Source organism: Antechinus flavipes, chromosome 5, assembly GCF_016432865.1.
Source record: "Antechinus flavipes isolate AdamAnt ecotype Samford, QLD, Australia chromosome 5, AdamAnt_v2, whole genome shotgun sequence".
NCBI lineage: Eukaryota > Metazoa > Chordata > Mammalia > Dasyuromorphia > Dasyuridae > Antechinus > Antechinus flavipes.
The window spans coordinates 216183693-216200319 of NC_067402.1; the positions used below are offsets into that span (position 1 = coordinate 216183693).

At 32.4% G+C, this 16627-nt stretch overlaps 1 protein-coding gene across 1 annotated transcript in view; it reads left to right on the plus strand.

Annotated features, from left to right (window-relative positions):
- The window catches only part of LRIG3 (leucine rich repeats and immunoglobulin like domains 3), a 57213-nt gene that overhangs the window by 23214 nt on the left and 17372 nt on the right, over positions 1–16627 (plus strand). Inside the window, exons 4-9 of the mRNA XM_052000786.1 lie at positions 11212–11343; positions 12045–12188; positions 13128–13271; positions 13645–13788; positions 14244–14387; positions 15714–15794. Coding sequence (XP_051856746.1) covers positions 11212–11343; positions 12045–12188; positions 13128–13271; positions 13645–13788; positions 14244–14387; positions 15714–15794 — 789 coding nt within the window. The remainder of the gene's footprint in view (positions 1–11211; positions 11344–12044; positions 12189–13127; positions 13272–13644; positions 13789–14243; positions 14388–15713; positions 15795–16627) is intronic.

Below are 16627 nucleotides of genomic sequence, written 5' to 3' on the forward strand. Positions count from 1 at the left end.
ATATGTGTGCAATCACAGAAAAAAATTATTAGTCATGCAAAGAGAAAATTCCATTTAAAATAACCATAGACAGTATAAAATTCTTGGGAGTCTACCTGCTAAGACAAACTCAAGAACTATATGAATGTAATTACAAAATACTTTTCATATAAATAAGGCAGATCTAAACATTTGGGAAAATGTTAAACTCATGAGAAAACTGAACTAATATAATAAAAATGGTAATTCTACATAAATTAATCTATTTATTCAGTTCTATACTCCATAATTTTTAAAATAAGAAATTCAGTTTTCTTCTGGTCTCTTAATTTTATCAGTCCTGGTGTTGCTCAGTTGGCTAGGGAACATTTATATCAAATAAATTTTCTTTTGATTAAAGGTTTCTGAGAAGTAAATCCTTGCCACCATTTTTAATGTTAGGTTCCCTGTTTTTGTTCCCAGAGAAGGTAAGTAAAATAGTAAACCATGAAGTAGCATATGTATTAGAAGTATCACTTGACAAAGTTGGCCATAAAATGACCTTTTTAATTGAAAGCCCCATTTGTACATTGACTCCATTGTGAAATAGGAAATAGGAAATAAAAATGGAAAACCATTTTTAGGGAACCTGCTTCTTAAGTACATTGAGTACATTGTGAAATGGAAATAAAAGTATCAGGGAACCCACTCTTTAATATATTTTGCCTGTCTCAGAGTTGCTTTTCCCTCAGCTACTTGAATTCACCTGATTCAGGGCTTCAATAAAAGTGTTCCCCAAACTACTGGCTCTTTGCAATGAGGCACTATCCTCTTGGCAAAATTTGTAATTTTTATTTGTTTTCTGAAGTGCTGGAGCTGATACCCCATTAAGTGTGAAAACTTGTTTTTGATTAGTGTTTATAAAATTTACTTCAGTCTAGAAGATTGATTTTATGTATCATTCAGTGTATATCTTTTTCATTAAAATAAAATTCTATTTGGCTTACATTTTTTTCTCCTCTATATGTCATTGGAGGACATATTTTTATACTATAATTTTCCCCCTGTTTTTCTGTGCATCAGGAAAGGTGCAATTCTTTCAACATGGAGCTTTTTTTATTGTTTTGTTTTCCTATTATAACTTTAATTTTTAGCTGTGGGTTGTTTTTTTTTTTTTTTTTTGGTTACAAAGGTCTTTTCTTGTAATATATCTCTCACAGTGTTAACCACAATCAAGGTCTTGTATATGATAGGTGCTCAGCACTGTTTTTTGAATGAATAGATGAATTCTGTAGATAGATCTTTTTAAATCTGTCTGTTAAAGTACATCAGTTGACATAAATTTGCCTGCTCTTTCAAGGTATTATGTTTTAATGTAAGTGTTTTGAATCTGTCATCTGCAAACATTCTTTTCCTTAAGGGAAAATTATTTTAACAGCTATTTAAATAAAAATTAATTTTCTTTGAAATGTTATACATTTTATGTATTTAAAATGTGATTTCAAGATGTATATAGATTTTCTTAGACTATCAAGAGGGCCCATGACACAAAAAATATTAACAATGCCTGTTTTAATCTATTTTAAAAATATTTTTTTGAGAACTTGTTCTGTTTCAGAGAGTTATCTTTTAAATATGGGTCTTTAATGTCATGTTTCAAGCCATTGGTTGGGAGAAATCTTGGGGAGTGAGTCAATTAAAAAAACAGCTAGCCATCTCTCAGTTATTTAGGAAAAAAATTATTCAAATTGTCCATTGACATTTGTTTGGTCATTATCCCAATTTCTTCTTCCATAGAAGTATATGTCTGTGTTAAACAGCAGAGGAGCAAAAATTCAGAACTGATAACATTTGTTGCTTGTTACCAGCACTGCTATGTTGCACAAGTTCAAATTGTTGGTTGAAGGAAGCTCCTTTGATGAGTTCTGAATTTTATGAATTATTTTATTGAGAACTGTGACTTAGCATGTGTAATTGAAATGCTGTAGAAACTAAAACAGATATTCAATGGACAGTTGAATGTAGCATCCTAGCAATTTTTCTTGTTTATGCGTATCTTTCTCTTACAGCAGTATGATCAAATTGTGTGGTGGATTGCAGGGGAAGGAAGGATTTATCAAGGAAAACCTAAAAGAAATAGGAATTTTTATTATTTCTTATTGCATTAGAAAATAGGAACTTCCTGTCTTCCTCGGATATCCTTATCTATTCCCCATTTCCATCCCAATCATAATATTTGACCATCAAAGGATAAATATAATGTTTTTTAGAAATTAATTAGAACTTAATGTGCTTCATAAAATCAACAACATCAAAATATTCTTGTCTTTGGCAGAAGAATTGAAACACTTGCCTAATCATGTCTTGAATAAAAATAATACAATTGTTTACATGACATTTGGTATTATTGTAGCTAAGTATTGAATATTAAATGTTACAAATGGTAAAATTACTGAGCTTTTAAAATATGTTTCCAGAAATTTAAGTTAAGGATTTAAGTGTTATTGTGGGAGAAGTAATGTGGTGCACTGAGCTGGATTCAGGTCTATGGGAGGTAGCAGTTATGTGAGGCTTGTAGGTAGCACATTGGATTAAGCTCTCGATCAGGGGTCAGGAATACATGGATCTACATTTGGTCTTAGATTCTAACTAAACTGTGTGATCCTGGGTAAATCACTTTAACTTCTGTCTGCCTCTGTTTCCTCAACTGTAAAATGGGGATTTAAAAAGCACCTACCCAACAAAGTTGCAAGGATCAAATGAGATCTGTTAAATGCAATAACTATAAAAATGTCTATTTTTATATAATTGGAGAACTACATCATGAAATCATAGGAACTCTTATTGCTTTGTACTTTGGGGATTTGAGAAACTTTGATCTTATCTTCTTTATTTTCCTCTTGCCCCCCCTAATGTGAAGCAAGGCTCCTCCACATACCCCATTTAGTTAGTCCATGTCAAGGGGCATCTTGCCAATTAGTTGGAAAAGTAACTTGAAGCTAGTGTTTGGACTTAATTCCATTTCATCAAGACAAACAAAAAATTTTGTGATACAGGGACCATTCTCCTGTTAGTTTTAAGGAATTTTTGTTTTATGGGGCAGAGCTGACACAAAGACAGCCCTGTGTAAGGTACGTCTATAACTGAACACTTTCACACTGCAAATTAGGAGGCGTGCAGTTCAGGAAATTGTTGGCTTTGGCTGGAGCACACTTTTACTGCAAGGAAAATTTTATTCGTCACTCAAGTAATTGGCAGTTTTAATAACTTGTTAATAATTACCTTATAAATAAACTGATGTATAAAGTAAATCTGGTATGACCTGTTATCTACCTTGTAGCCTTTATTTGGCCATTGCGATAGACACCTGTGTGTTCTTTTTTCTTTCCTCTCAGAATACTAATTTTTGCATTTATCATTGAGAAAAATACTTTTAATTAGACATTATTATGTTTTTATTATTGTTAGATAATGGTAACTATACTAGCTGAAGCCTGGGGGCCGAAATCTGCCCAAAACTTGAGAGAAGAGAATGGCTGGAGAGATGTTTTTAAGTGTGGATATAATTAGGATTAGTATTTTGCATGTTGAAGGACATTCTGGTAATATAAGTATTTGAATTACATATTTGAAAGAGGAAAAATGGTCTCCCCCCAAAAAAAATCTGGTTATTTTAACCAATATCTACTGACCCCAAATCCTGTGGCTTGTCTTTTGAATTGAATCCATTTCACTGGCATCTAAATTCACTAATTGTATCAATCCTATTTCTCCATACCTCACAACTAGATCAAGGAGGCTCATTTCCTGGCAGAGCCAACTCTGAAAAATAGGCAGAATTCAAACAGGTCACAGCTGGCATTCATTTACACTTGAATCTAAAGAAATATTTGTTTAGGGCTTGTCAAAATCTGAAGGTCTTGATAATATATGACTTTCACTTAGTACTGTGCTGTAGTGAGAAATGGAAGAGTTGTGGAATTCATTGAAAATGTTTATATATGCCTTTTATTTTTATGTCATATTCATTTCTAAATAGCTACCTTCCTCTTATTCTTACTGAAAGAGCCCTCCAGTTGTGATGTTGTCTATGTTTGGCAGACTTAGGGCATTTGATACCTATTGTTCCCAATCTCTGATTTCTGGGTTAGAGCTTTGTTGGTCATTAAACTTACACTTTTGGTTCAGTTTTGTTTTATTATTCTTTCTGTTTGCATTGTTCTAGTTGTGTATATTGTTCTCTTAGATTTACTTAGGTACTTTTTGAAATGCATAGAATTCTAAGACAAAGTTCTTAGATCATGAATGTCCATTTAGATAGAGTTTTCAACTCTTTTGCCAGTTGGTATGACTTAGAATCAATTTTCATCCAGCTACAATTTTGCTGCTATTTTTAAAGATAATCAGAGAAAATTCTGTCATCTTTGGCAATATGTTTCAGTATAAGTTCTTAGAAAATTATTTTTCTGCAAGTAATATATCATAATTGCTTATGTTTGATTTCAAATTCATTTCTTCTTTTTACCTCTCAATTCTAATAGTTTCTTACAAGGGTTTTCAAACTTTTTAGAACATACATCCTTTTTAAAAAAATTTTTGTGCATATAGCCTAAAATAAAAAAAAGATGGATAGATATAAATCTATCCATCCATCAATCTATCTATATATGCCCCATATACATGTACAAATGTCTTAATGTTATGAACATATACATGCATGCAAAATAGAAACTAAAAGGATGAGATAACTACAAAAGCAGTATTTTTTTAAAAAATTGTTATTTTGTTTTAATAGTATAAAAATGCTTGGCTCTCACTAAAGATTAAAAAAAAAACTAAGAGCACTGTGATTATATACGGTTTCATTCTTGTTGAAAATCCTTATGTGATACTTTATGATATTTTGAAGGTCAGTTTATTTTGATGTATGTTTGTCATAATTGGAAAATGATATCTCCCAGAGAATCTGAGATTCACAAAGAAGATGTGTTATGCTAGGCTGTACCAAATAAATCATGATACTTATATTTTCAAACACAACAACCGTTTTTGTTGAAATTCAGCTACCAAATGTCCATCTTCACAGCCACTGGGAAATAATAATAACAATAACAATAAATGTCTGACTTTTTATAACATGCAGGAACTTTGCTAAACACTTTACAATTATTATCTCATTTGATTCTCCCCAATGACCCTGTGAGTTATACGTCATTATTATCTCCATTATACAAATAAGAAAACTGAGGCAAAAAGAAGTGACTTATTCAGGGTCATGTAGCTACTAAGTACTTGAGACCAGATTTGAACTCAGATCTTCCTGACTGTCGACCTAACATTTCATTCACCATGTCACTTTCCAGGAGGTTATATTCTGAGATCTGGAACTTATCATAGCAAGAGCACAACATGTCAGGGTAGACTGTGTTCCAGGTGGGAGACATTAATTTGATTTAAGTCTTATTTTTAATTAATTTAAGTGGAGAGTCTCAAGACTAGGGTGTTACATCTGAGAGCTGTTGAGACTTCTTGAACATTGGCTATAGAAATTGCTTTCACTTTTTGCTGTTTGCTGCTGTTTTGTTTGCATTACTGTTGCTGCTGTATTATTACTGTGCTTCTTGGCAAATCCTCCAGGGCCAATAAAACCCACTTATGTTCTTCTAAGGGTTTGCTTGTCCTACTGCTTGATATAGGCAAGGGGAAGGGATGGAGGGTTGGTAAAAAAAATAACTACCTGCCCTTCTGACTGACTTGGAGGAAAAGGGACAGTTGACTACCCAGTGCAGCACTTATAGAGGTGAGGGGATAGAGAGTCAGAGACTAGCTTAAATACTGTGACTTGGTTGCTTCTACCTGCTTGCCCATGTGTCCATATGTCAAGGGACCAGCAGGCATGGCTGAAAATATAGCATAGCTCACATGGACTTCTTATGTTTTTCTTTCTATTGTTTTCCTCCCAAATAATTATGTATTGTCTGGAATACTCCCAATTGTGGGATCTATGGGGTGTCAGATAGATATGAAACTAGAAGATGAAATCTGCAAAATGAGAGGGACTTTGACAAATTTGGAAAAAGTTAGCACTCCTTCTAAGGTGGCACTGAAACCTGTTGCTGAATTATGTTTGGTTCTTTTGGCCATCGCAACCTTATTATTCAAAAACCACGTTTCTTTTATCCTTCTCCTTCTGCAACATGATTTAACTATTTCTAACTAAACTACTAGGTCTTCCTCAAATTTGTCATGTTTCTCTCACTTCCACACATTTGTATACTCCCTGTGCTTGTTACTGACTTTATTCTCCTCTCTATATTGGATCTTTTCCTTTAAGATTCATTCAAATATCCTCTTCTTTGTTAAGCCTTCTCTAAGTTTTAGAACATTTTGTGTGGATATTTACTTTCCTTTTCCCCTTAACTTCCCCTCCCTCATCTCACCCCACTAGCTATCTTTTTGTAATTATGTTTATGTGGTATGAAAACTACCCATGTAGCAGGGATAAATGGTTCTATAGAGTGACCACACATACTGGGAGTTCATCCCTCTTCAACCTGCCATTTCAACTCATGATGATATAATTTACAATATGAAGTTTTATAGCAATCTAAGATTATAATGGATATTTTATTTCTTAATAAATTTGCAACATTTTCTCATTAGCTAAATGTAAGACCTATTCTAATTTATTAAACATTAATTTTTCATTGAACCTCCTTTCCCGTTTTAGTAATATTACTCATTTGTCTGTTTAAATAAATATTAGTTATTATATATATGCATATGTTTTTCTCATTATTTATGCTTTTGCTTTTTACATTACATATAATGAAAACTATAATAAATAAAAATATAGTGATATATTAATGTTCACAAAATTCCATTTTTAATCAATTGTATTGCCATAGGCATTGCATGCCTTTAAAATACTTATATTTGATCCCACTTTTCTGGAAACTCAGTCCCAAATTGTTCCTCTCTAGATAATTTTATTGTTGTTCTGTTGCCATGAACCCATTTGTTGTTTTCTTGGCAAAGATAATTGGAATGTTTGCTGTTTTCTCTCTAGCTTATTTTATAGATGAGGAAACTGAAGCAAACAGGGTTAAGTGACTTGCCCAATATTCCACAGCTACTAAGTGGCTGAGGCCAGTTTTGAACTCAGGAAGATAAATTTTCCCAAATCCTGACCAGTCTATTAAATGAATACAAGAAATAGTCTTTCTAAAATAGGCTATCTTACTAGACTTCCCATAGAGCCTTCTTAAAGTACTTTACTACAACACTATTAAAATAGTTCCAACAGGGAGAACTTTCTCTTTACTCTCTTCTTCTATTCACTACAGATTCGTGTCAATTCATTTTTAACTGGTTTTTCTACTTAGTTCAGCACAATTGTTCTCTTATTATTTTCTCTGCTCTTGAAGTTAAATTAACAGTAGCTGAACTCTTAACTGTTTCTAATAGAGACAATAATAGTTTCCTTGAGAGGGATTAACATTCACTTACCTGTAGATGCTGTCATCTTTGCAATAAAGATAGGGATATTTTTGTTATTTTTCTTTGCATCCTCAGGGCATTACATATAGTAGGTTCTTAATATATATTTAATTGAATTGAAATGGAACTCTTATTACTGTTAAAGCTACTTGATAGTAAGTAATATTAGACACAAAGGGCAGATAGGTGGCCTATCTTCCTGAGTTCAAATCTGGCTTCAGATATTAGCTTTGTGATCCCTGTTTGCCTCAGATTGATTATTTATGAAATAAGTTGGAGAAGGAAATGCAAAACTACTCTAGGAATTTTCCCAGAAAACCCCAAATAGCATCACAAAAAGTCAGGCATGATTGAAGTGATTGAAAAACAAAAATATTAGACACTAAATATTTTCAAGACTTTATATCCTTTATTTCAGATTTTTTTCTTTATCATCATTATAGAACTACATCGTTTCTTCTCTAGCATGAATTTGAAACAGACTAAGAATATTTAGCTGTATTTTATTTGTAGGAGAAAGAGGCAAATGATGACTACATTCTAAGTTATTTATATGCATTACATATGTTCTGGGAAAAGAACTGAGAGGTCAATACATACTCACCACCATCTCTTATACCATCTGCATGTACAGTTCTATACTGTACTTTGAGAAGATGTGCTTTTTAATGATAACCATCAAGCATTGTAAAATTATGAATTATTGAAAATTGATGATTTGGGCATATTCACTAGTCTTAGGTAGTAACATAGATGGATATATATATATACGTTAGAAAACTTTCAGTCAACTGGTTTCAAATACCAGTTTTCTAAATTTTCTTTTACTTGAGGTTTTATTATAATCCTAATTCCTTTAGCAATTCACATGTGACTACATGAGATATGTTTTCAGAGTCTGTCATTTTTATCGGTGTAAGCAATACCTTTTATCAATGTAGATTAAAATTGTATCTGAGGAATTAGTTTCTAGAGTATATCTAAGACACAGAGAAGTTAAATGATTTACTTATTTTCATCGTTTCTAGAGTATATCTAAGACACAGAGAAGTTAAATGATTTACTTATTTTCATCTTGCTAACAAACATCCAAGGTGGGGTTTGAATCCAGAATTTTTTGGCAGCTTTTTCCCTTAAAAGTTGTTCATTCCTGGTGATTTACCTTTGTAAATATGTTGGATCTCTCTTAAAAATGACATCTTAGCTAATAGAACAAGCTCTTTCCCTACTTGAATTCAGCCAGGCATGATAAGGATGAAACATAAATCAGTCTGATTTCCATGTTCCACTGGGTTTGTTTTGTAAGCTGCTCCACAAAGGAACTGGGTTAATGATGACTTTCTGAACATTTTTACTTCAGTTCACTGCATTAGCATACATAGTCTAGTGTTTAAATCTTTATGATTGTTAATGTCGTGAGTGATTTTTTTTTTTTTGCCTGCTTATGCTTGGCAAGTTAGGAGACTGTGCTTTTCTGGAATGCCTTTTGAGCAATTCCTAGTGTGCACCTGGTAGTTCTGAAGAAAGATGTAAAATGGCAAAGTAGGAACATGGCTGCTTTCTACTAATACAACATTTCACAAGGAAGAAATAGCAAAGGAGGCATATAAAAAGAGTTAAAACACAAAAAAAGCCAGTGGCAAAGTCATATTTTCATTATGCAAATTTTAATTATTCATAAAAGCAATTTATTTAATACCATAAATCTTAGCTGTAGAACCAGGACAGAAGCATTAAAGGACATTTACTGTAATACCCTTATTTTAGAATTGAGTAAATTGATACTTAGCTGGCATAAGTGACTGCCAAAACTTATCTAGATAGATTTGAACTCAGGTTCTCTAATTCCTAATCTAGCATTCTTTCCATTATCCCACATAACCTACCTCTCAGTTGCATGGGTTCTCATGGTCATATATTCCAATTCCTATTTGAACAAGAGTTCTTTCATAACATACCAGATGAGTGGTCAACCTCCCAACTTTTGCTTAATAACCTCTGATAAAGTAGAACTGAGCTCCTCCTGAGATAGCCCATTCCATTTATGAATATCTCATTGTTAGGAATTTTTCTTATATGTCAAATTTGCCTCTTTGTAGCAAATAGCAATGACTAAGTTTTGCCTTCTTTGGCCTTGGAATAGCCCTATCTCAATCTTTTTTCCAGTATAATTATCCCTAATTCCAACAATTGATTATCACATGAAAATTTGAGGCCTTGTTATATCCATGGTGCTTTCATTGAAATAGTCTCTAGCTTACATATACATTTATATAATAGTTTGTATTTAATAAAGCATACTTATATATTATCTCACATATTCCCATTTTATAGATGAAGAAATGCGGACAAGTTGCATATGTTGTCTAAACCTAGGATTAAATAGCTTTTAGGTGGCAAAGTTATTTAATGTTGATCCTTTGAATCCAAACCCAGTATTCTTTCAGATACAGACCACTAGCTAGAGAAAACATTTATTAAAGTCTGAGTTGCAAAGCCATATTGAATTTAACTGCAAACTAATGGGCTTCATGTAGCCCTAGGATCCTATCACAGTAGACTATGGGAAATGATTGAGACCAAGAGACAAGAAGAAAAGAATGAAAACATTGTGAAAGGTATAGAGTAGATGAGTCAGGTTTTATCTTAAAGTTAATTACTAGGTTTTAAGAAATATGAGTTTAGGTAATAAAAATTAAAAATATGGTAAAAATTTGTGAAGGGCAAATCCGTGTATCTTGGATATTGGAAATTTTCCTATTTTCAGAATGTTAACTATCAGTATACTTTCCTCCAAGAGCAGCATTGAACTGCTTATTTCTGACTTATAGCTATTCGTATGAGGCAGTGGCATATAGCTTAAGAAGCACAGAACTTGTTTAGAAAACCTGGATAAGATGAGTCTCAGCTCTGTCTCTTGATGGCTACAGAATGTTGAGCCTATTACCTTGAACCTTTTGAACTTTAATTTCAAATGTAAATGAATATGATGATATTTGTACTAACTACTTCAAAGGTTTTTTTTTTATTTTGGAGGAGAGAGGGTTTTAAACTTGAAATCACTTTATTAACATGAGTTATTAATATACCCAGTATGGCAGTGCTTCATGATCTCATTCAATACAGATTTCTACCTATATTTGTTTTCTTGTATAATTTTTAAAGGATTCATATCCTCTCATAATTATCTTCTGATCCATCCAACATGAGATTGTGTTTTCCATTTAAGATAATTTAGCATTCTTTTGGTACTAGTTTGTAGATTTTGTGCTGCCCATCCTCATGTTCTCTCTAATAAGTAACCTACCATCTTTTCCAGTGATGTTTCCTGAATTGCATAATTTAAGGTGCTTCACCTGTAAAATCATCATTGCTAATGTTCTTCAGCCATCTTTGGCCCACGATGTATCTCTTTATTGACATTTAAGTCATCAACAATTTCAGTTCTTTTGAAATTATAATCTGGACAGTAGAAATTCTGTATTTTGGTTCTTCATATTTAGGTTGTTAGACTAATCTCCTCTGAGTATTGATGAGTCCCTGTATTAATCCTACATTATGAAAACAGGAAATTCCTAATATCAGTAGACACCAATATACCAGTTAGTTGACCATAATATAACTCAAAAATGATAACATGATAATGGTGATAAAGGGAACAGGTATGTTAAAAGTTTTGTTATTTCTAACGCATCATAAGAATGTGAACAATTAATTACATCATCATCAACTATGATATTTTTTAAATTCTAGGGCCAATAATAAAATTACTGAAATTTTACCTGAACAACTAAAACCATTTCAATCACTGGAAACATTAGATCTGAGTAGCAACAATATTTCAGAGCTCAAAACTACATTTCCTGCTTTACAGCTTAAATATCTGTAAGTATTCTTTTGAAGTTGTTTTTTTTTAAATATCTAAAATATAATATTTGTGATAATTTTGGTACATAATTTTCTACTATTATAAGTGGTTTAATTTAGATTTATAGTAATGTGAAGGCCATCAATTGATTTAATTTTGAAATTAATAAATTTCTTATAGACATCCTTACCCTTTTTGGCTAAGAGAAAGCAACAGGATTCAAGTAAATCCTATTTTGAGAGTGAGAAAAATCTTCACAATTTTTTTTTATTCTACTACATTTGATTATACTAACCTCTGCATATTGTCCTGATCAGTTTGTATTATTTCATGCTTTCCAGAGTATCAAATTGCTTTTATTACAAAATGTTGTTAATTTAAGATTTCTTCTGCAGCTAGTTCTCTACCTCATACCCAGAATTTGGCTAGTTCTCAAATGAATGGTTCTCAAACTTTTTAATCTTAGAATCCTTTCCTTAATTATTGAGGACCCCAAAGAGCTTTTATGTGAGTTGCATTATATTCACTGTAATAGAAATCAAAACACCTTAGTATCATTATGAAAACAGTTTAGACCAGTAGAAATGAACAAATGTCTATTGTGTCCAGGGGCAGAAGGCTTAAATTCTACAGTAATTCTCCTTACCTGGAGAAGACTCTTTTCTTCATGGACAAAACCAAAAGAAGGGAAATTCATCTACAAACTTACTTTTAACAGGTATATAAATAGCAACCCAATCAGATCCATGGAAGCTGGTTCCTTTGACAATTTGGCTAACACTCTTCAAGTACTGAAACTGAACAGGAACAAAATCTCAACTATTCCCCCAAAGATGTTTAAACTGCCCCATCTGCAACATCTGTAAGTATAATGTACCTTTTAGTTTTATTTTTGTCCTTGCCAGTTCTCAGAGCTTCATGAGTCGATATTACTATGTCCAAAATGTCTTAGATGTCAAGAGGTAGACTAAAGAATAGATATTGTCAATACTGACCAAAGATAAAAACACAAACAAATAAAAGAAAACCCCAAAAAACAAATTTCAAGTCTTCCTGTTGAAGAAAACAAGTTCTATTAAAAATGATATTTGATTGTTTAAGTAATTGAAAACATCTTTCTTGCTTGCTTATTGTCATAGCATTTTTTAAAACTGGAGAGTAATTAGTGACCTAAGATTTGACTAGATAAGCTTGCTTGGTCCAGGGGGCTATATGGAATAATTACAGTGTTTTAATTTCAAACCCAATTCTGAGTTGCTATTTTTAGCAACCATTTTTTAAAAACCATTTTTGGTTTTGAATTTATTCTCAGTGGACCAAAATTTAAAAATCAAGGAATAAGTTATATTTAATGACATTTTGTTATAATTTAATAGATTTTATTGTGATTACAAAAGAAAATTCCTTTTCTTATAAATTCTTAATAAAAATGTTTGGGTTTTTATTTAGTATCTCAAAGAATCCATGATTTCATCATTGTTGACACTTTCCTCAACTAACTCACATTCAAATTTTTAGTCAGTGGTTTATGGTTTGTTGTTATCAAAGACTTATCACTAGCTGATAAACATTCTCCAACCATCTGGGGAAGTCTAGACTGGGTCCTTGTTGTCGATCCCATATCAAGATTTGTAGACCTTGTGGTTTATCAAGCTATCCTTTGAGAACCCAGCACCAAGTTTGGACCATAATAAGGAGCTGGAATTGATCTTTTGTAAAGGGTGACTTTCTTATTGGTGCTATATCACCTATTACTGATTTTGATCTTGTCAATTAAATATATAACTTATATTTTTTGTAGGGAACTGAATCGAAATAAGATTAAAAAAGTAGATGGACTCACCTTTCAAGGACTTGGTGCTCTGAAATCACTGAAAATGCAAAGAAATGGGATAAACAGACTTATGGATGGAGCTTTCTGGGGACTTAGCAACATGGAGATCTTGTAAGTATAAATGATTACAGTTTCCTTTTAGAGTTTCTAATCCTAGAATCATTGAAGACAATTATTAGAGCTGGAAGGAAACTTAAGAAATATTCCAGATCTTTCCCAGAGGGCATTATATTGAATGTCTCTTGATTATTTTGTTTTCAATAATGTTTCAATTACTAGTAAAGAGAATTTGTAAATATATCTTTTCCTCTCCTTTGATCTCTTGATATCCAAACTCTTTTTTTGCATCCTCAAATTCCAAGTACCTAACAATAACAAATATATGTGATCTGTTGTAATCATATATGTCTCTAATATGTATATGACAAGACAGATGACAAAATGGATATTTGAGTTCTCTCTTTGATTTTTATTTTGGATGTAGGCAGTTGGACCATAACAACCTAACAGAGATCACCAAAGGCTGGCTTTATGGCTTGCTGATGTTGCAGGAGCTCCATCTCAGCCAAAATGCCATTCACAGGATCAGCTCTGATGCCTGGGAATTCTGCCAGAAACTCAGTGAGCTGTGAGTTGACTTTTATTCTCTTCACTATAGAGTTCATGCCAAAACAAGAGCTTCTTAACATTGATCTGTGAGCTTTCCCTCACTAAGTTTCCAAGGTGACAACACCTACCTTCTCTCCCCTCCTTCTTTCCCTCCCATCATCCATATCATCCATCTTTTACTACTCCTTTGTTTCCCCCCTCCTTTCCTCAATTGTATTGGGATAAGTTGAAGCCAAGTGTGTCTATTTAATTGTGCTGATACATGTGCTGAAATATTGCCACGGTCATTTTCAAATGAAAAGAATCTCGTTTGTTTAATTTGCTTGGATCAGAGATCATGCACAAGTTCAGTATTATTAAGGATAATTTTATGAGGATTATTGTTATAATAGCTATTCTGCAAAAATAAAACATTGTTTTGAATTGAATAAGGAACATGTTATTAACATTGACTCAATTATTTTGCCTTTGCAGTGACCTGACTTTCAATCACTTAGCAAGGTTAGATGATTCAAGTTTCGTTGGCTTAAGCTTACTAAATACTCTCCACATTGGAAACAACAAAGTCAGCTACATTGCTGATTGTGCCTTCCGGGGGCTTTCCAGTTTACAGACATTGTAAGTTACACATTTTGCTTTCAGAAGATGAATTTAATTGGTTCCTAAATGTGCCCACTTATTTCCAAGCAGCTTTTCTTTGTTGTGAAGGAAATGTGAGCAACCTCAGAAATAGTGTCTTAATCTTTCCCAGATCAGATTTATATGTATCCATATGTGTTTCTTAAAAAGATTAAATAGGACAATGATGAGAGTGTTCTTAGTGATTACAATGTTGTCATAATCTCAAGGAAGTTGATGTAAATGTCTCAATAGGAAACAATTTCAAATGAACTAATTTTCCTTTATAAGAATTATAGATGAAAAATAACTAAAGGCATAAATGTTATGGGACCACTAAAAAAAGGGTCATATATTGACAATATATTTAAGTTTATTTCTGTCTTTAGAGAGAAATGTAGCTAACTTTATTAAGCCTTTTAAATATATCAGGAGTTAATTTACCTTGCATAATTTGCTTTTGTCTTTTGCACATTAGAAACATTTTGTTCTGTTCACTATTTGAAACATTACCTAATTGAAAGCTACTTTGTATGCTTTGGCATACACTGGCTTGTGTGGTTGGAACAGTGGTTTTAATGTTTAACCAACTTTTTGGAACATCTAGGTTTTTAGTATTCACCTCGTCATCTGAACCTATCCACATTAATAGGGGGCTGGGAAGCTCCTGACTGACCTTGCTCTGGTCAAAGGAATCAGTAAAGTATTTAATATATATAACTGTGATATAGTAAGAACAGTGCTGGTTTTGCTTTACATTTTTGTTACTCTAGGCATGTCATCTGATATGCCTACCTCATTTCTTTATTTATAATGTAGAGATAATAATTATTATATCTTGGATTCTTAAAAGGCTCAAATGAGATACTATCTACAAAGTACTACCATGATATTAATATCATTTATATAACTAATATCATTTATATAATAATATATATTAAGATTAGCAAAATCTTAATCTCATTTGATCCTCACAACAATCCTATGAGATATGTATTATTATACTCATTTTATGGATGAGGAAAGGGAGGCAGAGAGAAATTAAATGAAATCATTAAGTACTTGAGTCAAAATTCAAAAGGTCTTCCTGACTCCGAATCCCATAATGAATCTACTTTGACCAAAATGTTAGTTGTTCTTTAAGAGCAAGGATGTGTTTTGTTTTGTTTTGTATCCTTAAATTTAGTAAATACATAATGGATGCTTATTGAATTAAATAGCCTTTGATTTGTAATTAAAAACCTGAAGATTATAGCTCTTTCTTCTTGATGTACACATGTGAGTGATTCTTCCATCTCTCATTGTAAAATGCTTTGTTTTTCATAGGGATCTAAAAAATAATGAAATCTCATGGACCATTGAAGATATGAATGGTGCTTTCTCGGGACTTGACAAACTTCGTAGGCTGTGAGTCTGATTTCTTTTCTGAGTTGTCTCAGTCTTTCATCTTAAGAAATTTATTATTAAGTGAAGTCACATAATAAACATCTGAAACTTAATTTGTGACTGGTTGCTTATTGTTTTTTTTCCTTCTTCCCAGAAGAATTTTAGACACAATTAGGGGAGCATTATATATTCTTCTTGTTAAGTTCAAAGCAAGACAATATCAATAGCATTTTTTAAGCATGTCTTCCTATGTCATATATTCATATCCCTAGAAAATAATTTGATTGGGAATATTATCTTTCACGTGATGATTGCCAAAATAATCTTCCTACTGTCACTCTTCTTCAAAAGCATTCAGTGACTTTTCTTTATTTTATAAAATTACCTTTCCCAGGCCCTGTTCTCTCTTTGTAGGCTTCTTCCCTACTCCTCCCATCACAAACTATTTTCAAACTGTATTGTAAGTTGTTCCCCCACTTTCTGGGCAACTATCCAAGTCCTTTCTTGCAGTTAGAATGCATACCTTAACACATCTCCACACATCAGAATTCTCGTTTTTTTTTTTTTTTTTTTAAGGCCCAACTCTGGTGCCATTGTTCTCTATGAATCCTTTTCTGATCTATTCTTTTCTGTATCATCATCTCATGCCTTCCCCAAGAAACTGAGTGGTTTCTGTTGTCTGTACTCTTGTAGGGGATGTCTATAGGCCCTATTTCCTTAAAAAAATTTAATGTGAATTTAACATGTCAGCATTAACCAACATGCATTTTTTATGTAAAAAGAACAAGAAAGGAGATTGGATAGGAAATTGAATTTCTGTTACCTATATTTTAAAAGTATATCTGAGTAACTTT